This window comes from Thamnophis sirtalis, unplaced genomic scaffold (assembly GCF_051295495.1).
Source record: "Thamnophis sirtalis isolate CommonGarterSnake01/CBP01778 unplaced genomic scaffold, rThaSir2_p1.2 scaffold_5, whole genome shotgun sequence".
Taxonomy (NCBI): Eukaryota; Metazoa; Chordata; class Lepidosauria; order Squamata; family Natricidae; genus Thamnophis; species Thamnophis sirtalis.
This window is the reverse complement of record NW_028261385.1, coordinates 31,492,392-31,504,110: the sequence shown is the minus strand read 5'-3', so window position 1 is coordinate 31,504,110 and position 11,719 is coordinate 31,492,392. Positions and strand designations below refer to the sequence as shown.

Sequence of the window (11,719 nt, the reverse complement as noted above, 5' to 3'; positions counted from 1 at the left end):
AGAGGGGGGGGGGGCACTCGGCGCCGTCGTCGGTCCCAGAGTACTCAGAGTGGGACGCGCCATGCAACCGGCTCGGCGCTGTCACTGTGACCGGCACTGGCCCGAGAAGCCGGACGTCGCCAGCCCGGCCGCTACCTCGCTCTAGCTCATTGAAGGGACACACGTGATCCAGGCAGGCGGCCGCCCTTCGCCTGTCCCGTCGGGCGACCATGGTGACCCTCGGGAGGAGCTGCCCGCCGCTGCCGGAGCCGGAGTGAAGGCGCTGCCTTCTCGCCCGCCCCTCTCTCCATGGAGCTGTCCAACGGCACGCCGGCGCCCGGCTTCAGCGAGCCGACCGGGTCCCCAACCCCGCCGCCCTCGGGGTCCCCGGTGGCCAACCTGGGCTACCAGCTGGCCACGTCTGTAGTGCTGGGCGCGCTGATTCTCTTTGCCGTCTTGGGCAATGCGTGCGTGATCGCGGCCATCGCCCTGGAGCGGTCCCTGCAGACGGTGGCCAACTACCTGATCGGCTCGCTGGCCGTCACCGACCTGATGGTGTCGGTGCTGGTGCTGCCCATGGCCGCCCTCTACCAAGTGCTGGGCAAGTGGACGCTGGGCCAGGCGTTGTGCGACCTCTTCATCGCGCTCGACGTGCTGTGCTGCACCTCGTCCATCCTGCACCTGTGCGCCATCGCCCTGGACCGCTACTGGGCTATCACCGACCCTATCGACTACGTCAACAAGCGGACGCCCCGCCGGGCCGCCGCCCTCATCAGCCTCACCTGGCTGATCGGTTTCCTCATCTCCATCCCGCCCATGCTGGGCTGGCGGACGCCCGAGGACCGCTCCGACCCCAACGCCTGCACCATCAGCAAGGACCCGGGCTACACCATCTACTCCACCTTCGGCGCCTTCTACATCCCCTTGTTGCTCATGCTGGTCCTCTACGGGCGCATCTTCAAAGCGGCCCGCTTCCGCATCCGCAAGACGGTCCGCAAAGCCGACAAGAAGCAGCCGCCGTTGTCGCCCGCAGCGCCGGTGGGAAAGGTGGCCGACACTTGCCTTGCCCACTCGCCGGCCAGACGCACCAACGGCGGTCCCCAGCAGGAGCAGCGGCGGCCGCAGCAGCAGCAGGCATCGGCCAAGGCCAGGAGGAGCGTGGCGGAAGCCAAGGGGGCGCCCTGCGTCAACGGGGCTCTCCGGCCGGGCGAAGGCGGCTGGGTCGCCGGCTCGGCCCTGGAGTTACGAGAAGTGACGCCGTCCAACTCGGCCAAGAGCCTCATGCTGCCCCTGCCCAACCACCCTCTCCCCGACGCCGCCTCGCCGGCCCCCGAGCGCAAGAACGAAGCCAATAGCGCCGAGGCCAAGCGCAAGATGGCCCTGGCCCGCGAACGGAAGACGGTCAAGACTCTGGGCATCATCATGGGCACCTTCATCCTCTGCTGGCTGCCCTTCTTCATCGTGGCGCTGGTGCTGCCCTTCTGCGAGGTCCGCTGTCCCATGCCGGCCTGGCTGGGCGCCGTCATCAACTGGCTGGGCTACTCCAACTCGCTGCTCAACCCGGTCATCTACGCCTACTTCAACAAGGATTTCCAAAGTGCTTTCAAGAAGATCGTCAGGTGCAAGTTCTGCCTGCCCTGAGACGGGACGGACGGCGGCTGAGTTTGCCGGGAAGGCGGCGCCGGGCTAGGGTCGCTACCGCGCCACTTCGCCTCCTTCGGCTCCGCGGACATGGGCGAGCCCGAGCTTATTTCGTTGGCGGAAACTTCTTGCCCTCCTTCTGCGGGACCGGAATTTCTCGTTTTCCCGGGACCCCCTTGGCTTGGGGGTGGGTGGGAAGAGGGGGGGGGAGAGCGTCATTGGGGATCGCCGCATGGCTGGAGGCTCCTGGCGGCCTTGGGGATCAGAACACAAGCAAGGCTTGTGACCCTGCGCTCTTTTTGTTTTTGCTCTCCGTCCTCTTCCTTTCCGAACTTCTCCAGCAAAGACCGTTCTGGAAGGTAGGACCGTGCGGTGGAAAGGCTGACTGTCCCTTTGATTTGTCTGTGTCTGTTCGTCCGTCCGTCCCGATCTCGACTCCTTCTCGGAGTTTACTTCTTCTTACTCCAGGATTGTGAATCTGACTCTGGAGACCGGGAAAAAAGGTGTGTGTGTGTGTGTGTGTGTGTATGTGTGCGCGCGCGCGCGTATGTGTGTGTGTGTGATAAAGACGGAGGGGATGGTTTCGGAGATAGGACGGGCTGCAGGATTGAAACTGAGACGGGGAAAGAAAGCAAAGCACTCCCCTCCCCCTCTGGGAACCTTGCCCGAATTTAAACTACAATAAAAGCCACCTTAGGCATTAAAAGAAGCATCTGCTCATCTCGCCTAATTCTTCCTCTCTCTCGGATTACCCGCAAGAAAGTAACAAGCCAAGATTTTGCTACGAGGAATGGCCGAGTAAGTCGGAACTTTGAAAAAGAAGCGAAGGCAACCCCCCCCCCCGGATGCCGGGGACCTGGAGGCGACCTGGCTGTTCGCGGGGGGAAGGGTAGGCATCTGGGCTGGGCCGGGAGGAGGGATGGTCTGCCTTGTCCAGCCACCAATCCGGGAAGGTCTTGACTTGATTCCTGAGGCTGTTTGTATCCGGTGCTTGAGAAGTGCCAGCATCACTTTGGGGGGGGGGGGGTGTTCTTCCCAAAAAGGGGTTGCATGGTTGAGTGGATGTTGAAATGCAGGCGGGGTGGAGAAATAATTCATTCCTAGGCAGCTTTGCTGGAAAGTCAATCTTTGTTCTGTTTGGAGGGGGGGCAGTGGTGGCTTCCAGGCCAGAGCCTTTTGGGGCAACTTTGGGGCAGAATCTCAGGGCTTTGTGGAGAATCAGCAAGGATGAGGTTAGGTTGTGGCTGGGATCTCCGCCTTAACCCTAGAAGAGGCATGAAGATCCGGGAGGGAAGGGTGCAAATAAAGGCCCACAGAGCCAGCATGGAGAAAGTTTAGTCAGGTGGCCTCACCTATTTCTTTGGGCTCAGGTTGGAGAAGGGAAAAAAACAGCAGAGCTATATGGGATTGCATTGACAGAATCTCATTGGGAAGTGGAGAGGGCAGACCAACGACTGGGTGCTTCAGACACATGGCATAGGGTTCATTCAACCCCTCCCACCTTCAATTTAAAAAAAATAAGAAAAAGAAAAAGAAGCTTCGGCAGAATTACAGCAACTTCTTCAGAGCATCCTACCCTGAGGTTTCCTTTGGAAAAGACCAAAGGTGTTTCTGCATCACTGAATTCTTCTACAACTTGTAAAAGTTTGGAGGAGAGAGACTCTTGAGCCAAGATAGCAGTTGCAAATTGGGTCCAGATCAAAGTAAGGCCTTCTCTTGCCTTATTTTTTATTTTATTTTCTAAACTGGGTAGAACCGGTTGCTGGTTCTCTGCAATGTTGTCCATGTGCACATAAAGGCCCAGGGGCTGCCCGCTGCACCTCCATTGCTGGCTGCCAATCTCTAGTCCTTTATTTTTTAATAGACCATGAGTTTGACAATGTGCCATATGTGGCCAGCATGGAGATATTAAAACATTAGAAATAACACTGTAAAAGTTCCATCAGATATTCCATCCAAATCCAGATCACTATGCTATACTTAAAAGTGATCCGAAACAATTGTTCTGTCACAAAAATGTGGCTGTAAAGTAGGTTTACTTGTATATGAATGGGTTTCTTTTTTTTAAAGGTGCTTTATATATGCTAAATAAATGTCACAAAATTGCAGTGCAGGGCCTGAAAGCAACCCACAAATCTTTAATCTGTAATAGACATATAGCACCCCATTTAAAAATCTATGGGTTAATACAGGAGTATAGGTTGTGATCTATAGGTTCTAGCAACAATCTCACACATGAGTTTATTTTATTAAGCACATTTCAATTTTTTAAGCACACTTTAATGAAACCCCAAAGGAAAAATAGTAAATATCTGAAGCTCACTTACCAAGGAGTCTATCCTGTAGAAAAACCACAATGAGACAAGTCTAGAAATAATCTCTGAATACTTCCTTCAAATGCCGTCAGTTCAAATCTGATTCTTCCATCCAATCCAGAAGTGCTTTCTAGGGGAATCACCAATGCTTTCGGATACCATTGGGAACGGGGCTTGTGCTAGAACTTAGAAGTGTTCTTAAGGAGTTCCAAGGAACATCCATTAGTTTGTGTTCCAAGCAGATGTTTAACAAAGTTCTGTAGTACATACAAATGTCAGCATAAACCTATGAGCAATGCGATCATAGAACATGTAGCACTGTGGGCATAGAAAGAGAGACCTTTGATCTATGTGGTCTAACTTGTCAATCTTGACAAAAAGCAGTCATCTAGAAATTTCAAGCAGATTTATGCCAATCCCCATTGCTTCCCCAAAAATGTAGGGCTTCTGCGGAAAGATAAAAATGCTTACTTTCAAGTGGGAAAGCTTATGGATTTTAAACAACAGTGAATTCATATTTGGAATTAGAGGAATTTCAGTATATTTGCTTCCATAGAAAAGCTTTTAGAATGCTTCTTATAGAGGCACAATAAATAACCCTTGCTCACACAGGTGCATGCATGTTACTAATTCAGAATATTTTTTAGGAAGACTTCATAAAGCAAGAGACTAAGTATTTTCTAGATTGTCCTAGAAACACTGAAACAGATCTGTGATTCTTTTCATGTAATTCTCAGAGGGATTTTCCAGCAGCTTGAAGATTAGATGAGTAGAATAGTAAAAATGTGATTCATTTATATTATGTAAGCCCAAAAGACCACTTCCCCACTCCCCTGACACCGTTTTCACACCAGGATATCTCTTTTTCTTAGCTTTCAACTCATTTATCAGCTTTATGTAAACTACTATGCTTGAAACTACACCGTGTGGCTTGCAAGCAGTTGTTTACAGTTTAGTGTACGGGGTAAAATCCATCAAAATTTGGTTTATTCACTGATTAAGGCTGGCGCGAACCATGGCTATCTTTCGGATGGAGAAATGCGAATTTCCATTGTCATGTTGGTTGTGTGATAAAATGTAGCATTAACTGCCACAAGTACATATTAAATTAAATTGACTTTTGTCACTAGAAATCAGAAGTAGCAACTTTTAAAAATTTTCAACATATTTTAGGACCATCAGGCTGCATAAGATAGGGCAACAACTAGAAAGTGACAGAAAGTTGAGTTTTCTACCTTGCTTTGTCTCTGGTGGCCATCTGGAGTTTTGCAACCCAGGTCTGGGTAACCCTTTACTTTTAAATCATTTTATTCTACGATTTATTCCCATTAATTATTATTAGATGCTAAGAATATTTTTTTAAGTGAGAATACAGTCTCTTCCTTATTCATAACTGAGTTTTAATTCAGAGGTAGTACATAATTTTCCTGAAGAAGATGCACTGGTATCTCCATAAAACAAAACAAAACCCAAAAACCCTCTCGCTTGAATTCCTAAGCAACTGCCAGCTGGTAGTCTAGATTGCTCATTGATCCGAAAGCCCATTCCGAGGGTTCATATTTTTATTTTAAAAAAAACAATCTTGCAGCGTTCACTTTCATTGCTAAAATCTCTATTTTTAAAACAGCAATAATATTGGTGTTTTTCCATTACAAGGTGTGATCACCATTTTCAGTTGACTCTTTGGCTAAAGAGCTAAGCGGCTAAACTTTCTACGACAGAGTAGGCTTCATTGAACACTATAAATCTAATCTTTTCAAGACCGTTAATCTGCTAATCTTTTCTACATGTAAATATAATATCATCAGAGATCTTGGTTTTGTAAAACAGATAGAATCCCATTCCAAGTTAAAAACCATCTTTATTTTTGGAAATAGATAGAATAGATAGAATTCACGGATATCATCTGGAAGATATTTAAATTTTTAAATAATGTGCTCAGGTTAGAACATAATTGTGTAAGTAAAACCTCCAAATTTGCAAATAAAATGAATGTAGACATTATTGAGATTTGCTTCGCCTATTTTACATTTTGCAGGGAGAATCACTGTCCAGTCAGGCTATCAATATTTTCTTATTTTTACAGCAAGTCTATTGAGTTGGCAGATTGCAAGTATGGAGTTTAGGACAAAGTAAATCTTAAAGTATACAGTTTTGCAATATAGTACATTTTAAAAAAATGGCATATTTTACATGGCTGTTGATTTATTCCAAGATTCAAATAATACAAGCCTCCATGAGTTTTGCATTGTCTCTGCAGAGGGAAATTAGTTTTATTGAAATCTTCTCTAAAATGTCAGGGTTAAGCCATGCTTTATATTCTTGGTTTAATGGATAATCAGTTACATTTCAACCAGAATTCTCTCAGTGCAAATACAGATTTATAGACAAATATAGAAATACAGACTTCGGATAGAGTTGGATTCTTCTGCAGCAATCACTTATACAACAGCTGTTTAAGTCTATTTGACAAGAGAAATTCAAGACATTTTAAAATTGAGATTGAGAACTCAAACGGCCTCTCCTCTATTTGACTGCTTCATTTGCTGTTCCATTCAGATCCACATTTTTGCTACCAATCTCTCTGCCACTCATGATACAATCTGAAGTGTTTACCTGACTTCTCTGCCTGATCCTGCTGGGTGTATGTCTCTGATTTCCTCTTGAATAAGGACTTTGTATGGTTTAATCCAAAATTCCCCATTGGTTGCTTTCCATCTATATTGGACTCAAACTCTTGTAATTACTCCTATAGCAGCTGGGAATTATAGGAGCTGAAATTCAAAATATATGGGGAACACTAAATTATGGAAGGCTGATTTAGTCTTTTAATAGCACACGTTTATCCACATCTGCTCAGACACACATTCAGTGCGGGTTCACTCTAGGTAAATGAATATAAGATTGAAGCCTACATTGGTTTATTAATATATTCATTTAAAAATCTATGTCCTCTCATATACTATCTCATGGGGTTATCATGCTTTCAAACTGTTTTTTTGACTTACATGTGGGAAATGGGAAAAAAAAATAAAACCTTACTTTCGCTTAACACAAAGTGTTTCAAATGTTTTATAATACCCAGAACATGCAGTTAGCATGATAAAAGAAATTTTAGAAGCTAAAAAACCTGGTACAAATTGTGAAATCTTTGAAGGGCACCAATTTTGAAGAAATGTTTTGGAAAATGTATTATTTTCAAACTGCTCTTCGGAAGTCGTGGATTAAGAAGCAACCCCATTTAACATAATACTAAATACTGATGCTTTAGAGCTAGGTTAATAAAATGGATAAGGCACCAAGCTAGAACTAGCAGATAGAAACTGGGGAGATGGTACATTCTAGTCCTACCTTAGGCACAAAGCCAGCTAGGTGACCTTGGACCCATTACTGTTTCTTACCTTAGAAGGAGGCTGAAAATAAAACTGCAGGGATCAGTCCAGGCAGTTTTCAGGAGTCATTGCCGACCCACGACACAAAATAAAATAAAATAAAAATGCTTTAGATAGAAGTGACTACTTTTGCTCTAAAAAATTCTTATTATTTCTTTTCTTAGTATTTCCCAGGCATTTCTGACCTGCATATTTCCCCCCCTCCAATTTGCCTCGTGCTCTTTTGTAATGCAATCATGCTCTACTTGAGCATGTCTCAAGAATAGCATGACAAGTCCTAAACTAAAGCCAGCAACCCATTTCGAAATTGCATTTGGTGTATGACTCCTTGGCTTCAGGTCCAACTACACTGACCTGGAAAACTGGTCTCTTGCATTCAGTTTGAATTGGCTTCACGCGCCAGGTGTTTGTTTCCCAGATGCTGTTAAAATCATTTTACAGTAATGGATAAGGAGTTTGTGTGCATGCGCAAGTGAGTGCTAACTCATACTCCTGTTTGGAATCAGTTTCTGAATGCCGGAAAGACTGTCACAAAAAGAAAGTACAGAAGCCTATGAATTTAACAAGCAACAATGGATGAAGCGTTCACTTTCTGACTCCAAAATTGGCTGGGCAGTGACACCAAATACAAGTGTAATTTTGCCCTCCAGAATCATATCTAGATGATTCTGGGTTAAGTAAGGCTATTGTTTTAGTGGGACAAGTTTTGCAGAAATGATCCGAGTCTGAGCTCTTAGAACCCTCTTTAGAATCACGAATCCGAGGGATGTGACAGAATGCACCCCTGGTTTCATACAGGGTAAGGACTGGGACCTAAATTGACATCCCCAAGCCTAACTAGATTTGACAGGGATGTGAATACATTTGCACTACTCAACAGCCTACCCTCTTTGTGATATTCATCTTCGATCTCATGCTTGAGTCAAAAGGTGATCTGCTTTAATCCGAAACAATTTATGCTACCTAGAAGTAAAGGGAATGTTATTCTGTGATTTATGTGAATGTATTTGCCCACTGATGAGCTGCAGCTGCTTACTATGTTCAATGACAAAGGTAATTTTAATATGTTCTAAAATTAATTTTTGGATCAAAATGGATGGCATTTTCTGAATTAAAATGAACTTGGATTTCATTTTTCCCTCCTTTCTTTCATTATAATGTCTTATGCATTTCTATTGGCGGTAGTCTTATATTTTTGAAAATTAAAACAGAAGTCCAAACACGCTCTGTTGAAAAAACAGGATTTTATTTCAAGTTGTACACAAGGGAGGTTGATACTTTACACTTGCCCCCCTAAAGTATGAATAATGTGTGGGTGATACTTGTTGCAACACAGGACTGTTACAAATGAGAAATCTCATGTTGTTATTTCTTTAAATATACAAATACACTCAGCTCTATTTAAATTAATTTTGGAAAGCAGTAAATTCTCTCTCTGTCTCTTCCCCACCCCCCTTCCTTCTTTGAGAGGATTTCTTTCCCTTTCTACTTTCTTATGTCAGAGGTTACCTTGGTGTGGTCTAAAAAGGTGACATGATTGAAGCCCCACTTGATGCTCACACAAAATTAACAGAGCTTCAATCCTTACATCAGAGCTGCTGTGTTGACTTTTTGGCCCATGCCTTGTGGATAGTCATGGATGCATACTAAATGCAATTATATAACATTAATATTATTAGGTTAGAGCTGGCTTATATTTCATGGAAGATCGGAACATAAAGAGGTTAGTTGTCAAGAAATAGAATTCCTGTTCTTTCTAAATAATACTTTTTAATGAATCTGGCACTAATAAACGAAGGAATGCTGGGATGTACAGTTTGGGCTAATATCTTACTCAGTGATACACACAACGATGCATTCGTGTGAATCTCTGCATTTTGCTTAAGGGGGACACATCTACTTGATTATCCCTTCCATTTTGATCTTTACAGTTAATTAATTTTCTTTTGCAAATGGGTTATGAGTGTTTCATCTTGAATGTAGGAAATTTAAAATGACAGAAGAGCTTTGTGTACAGTTTAACTCTTAATTGATATTCCCAGGGAAGGTTACATATAAACTGTTTCTGGATTCAGTCACTATTATCCCTTCAAAGAAATCAAAATCCGTATTCTGTTTGGATATAATGTTTGTCTCATAAAATTGCCTATTTAAAGAAAAATTGAGTTATGGATTCTGAATGACCAAATGACACATTATTGATGTAAAATATTTTGACTTATTTTAAATGTTGGCTTCTCCTGGAAAAGAGTAGAAAATTATTACAGATAGTCCTTGACTTACCCCAGTTCATTTAGTGAACGTTCGAAGTTACTACAGCATTGAAAAAATGACTTAAGACTGTTTTTCACACTGACAACCTTTGCAGCATCCTCTTGGTCATGTGTTCAAAATTCAAATGCTTGGCAATTGGTTCATATTTATGACAATCACAGCGTCCAGGGGTCATGTGACAGTGGGTCTCAACCTTCTTAATGCCGTGACCCTTTAATACAGATCCTCATGTTGTGGTGACCCCAAACCATAAAATTATTTTATGTTTTCCGTATTTTTTTGAAAATATGTGTTTTCCGATGGTCTTAGGCAACCCTGTGAAAGGGTCATTTGACCCCCAAAGGGTTCCCGACCCACAGGTTGAGAACCACTGATTTATGACCTTCTGAAAATCAAAGTGAATGGGGAAGCCAGGTCCACTTAACAACGTTAGTAACTTAACAATTGCAATGATGCATTTAACAACTCACCTAACAAATGTTTCACTTAGCAATATAAATTTTGGGTTCAGTTATGGTCACAAGTCGACGACTACCTGTATTTGGGGTTGAACATTCCCTGGTGCTTCCAGGTGTGCTAGACTGTGACTGTATAACTTTGAACTTTGAGTGTTAGTATACTGTACTGGGAAAGTCCCTTGATGGGTAAATCTGTGTACTAGACATACCAGTGTAACTCTGCTTTTGTTCCATAGTGATTCTGGAACATCGTAATTTTGGGATGAAGTGGGCCAGTAGTCTCAGTGTTCCACCAAGAGGCAATTTCCAGGACAATTGCTACATAGACTAGAAATGTTGGAAGTTGTAGTCCTAATTCTTTTGGAAGCCACCAGGTTGGGTAAGGTGCTGTGAAGGATCATCATTTTTGGCTTTGATTAATATATATAAATAAATCCACAACCCTCCCAGCAACTTTATTTAACATTATTTTTGGTGTTGCTCTTGATAATGAACTGGTTCAGGCAAAAACCATTGAAGATTCAATGGTTTGCTTGAACTACCAATGGTATATCAATGGTGACACACTGGTTAGAATGCAGTATTGCAGGCTAATTCTGCCAACTGCCAGCAGTTTGATCCTGAAGGGCTCAAGGTTGACTCAGCCTTCCATTCTTCTCAGGTCAGTAAAATGAGAACCCAGACAGCTGAGAGCAATTTGCTGATTCTGTAAACCACTTAGAGAGGACTGTAAAGCACTGTGAAGTGGTATATAAGTCTAAGTGCCATTGCTATTCATGTAATTTAGCAAATGTGCCTGCAAAAAGGCATTGTGGGAAGGGGATCCCTTAGATCAAGGCTGCCAAACTCCTGGTCAAGGTGGCACAGTGGTTAAATGCAGCACTGCAGGCTACTGCTAGATCAGCAGGTCAGCGGTTCAAATCTCACCGGCTCAGGGTTGACTCAGCCTTCCATCCTTCCGAGGTGGGTAAAATGAGGACCCAGATTGTTGGGGGCAATATGCTGACTCTCTGTAAACCGCTTAGAGAGGCCTGAAAGGCCTATGAAGCGGTATATAAGTCTACTGCTATTGCTATTGCTATTGGTCCACAGGCCAGGTGTCATATGCTGGCCATGCCCATGTCTGTTTTACTGAAGGGGAAAAAAGTCCCGATATATCACGTGATGCCGTTGTGATGACGTGAATTTGACACTCCTGCCTTAGATGCTTCTATTCATCCTTTCCTGAAGAGCAGGATATCGGTTGAATGAGCCAAAAGACATGCTGAAATCTGATCTTGAAGGTCAACGGTTAGAAGATCTCTTCATTTTGGCAGATACTTTAAATGTACATTATAGGTTTTATGGTTTGCATTTGTGAATTGATTTAGAAGTTGGAATCAATATGTTTTACATCTCCTAGTATCTGAGAACTTAGCAATATGTATTAGTGTTCAGCTGTTTGGTACAGAACTCAATAATGAGGAGACATCTGTTATTTTCTTTTTAAAAAGTATGCTATTTAGAAGTAATCCTTATTATTCTAATGCTTCAACAACTAGTATTGATTTCTGGACTATTATTTATTTATAATCCTGTTTTCCAAATAGTTAAATGTATGCTTTAGAGTAGTGACGGTGAACCTCCCAAACGCGGATACATGTGTGTGCATGCGCACGCC

General features: G+C 43.6%; 1 protein-coding gene and 1 long non-coding RNA gene across 3 annotated transcripts in view; both read left to right on the top strand.

Annotated features, from left to right (window-relative positions):
* The first annotated feature begins 270 nt into the window (after positions 1 to 270).
* HTR1A (5-hydroxytryptamine receptor 1A) lies at positions 271 to 1,653 on the top strand. The gene has a single exon (XM_014058521.2). It carries the CDS (start codon positions 289 to 291, stop codon positions 1,618 to 1,620), a length of 1,332 nt encoding a protein of 443 aa, XP_013913996.1. The 5' UTR covers positions 271 to 288; the 3' UTR covers positions 1,621 to 1,653.
* A 216-nt stretch (positions 1,654 to 1,869) lies between these two features.
* The window catches only part of LOC148045321 (uncharacterized), a 35,673-nt gene continuing 25,823 nt past the window's right edge, over positions 1,870 to 11,719 (top strand). The window contains exon 1 of one of the 2 annotated variants that reach the window (XR_015696560.1): positions 1,870 to 2,123. This is a non-coding gene — a long non-coding RNA (uncharacterized LOC148045321). Of the gene's footprint in view, positions 2,124 to 2,342; positions 2,419 to 11,719 lie in introns of those variants that run through there. The other variant, XR_015696559.1, reaches the window with a different exon arrangement.

Bases quoted from the DNA above. Each gene is read 5' to 3' on its own strand.
- HTR1A (XM_014058521.2), top strand. From the start codon at position 289: ATGGAGCTGTCCAACGGCACGCCGGCGCCCGGCTTCAGCGAGCCGACC.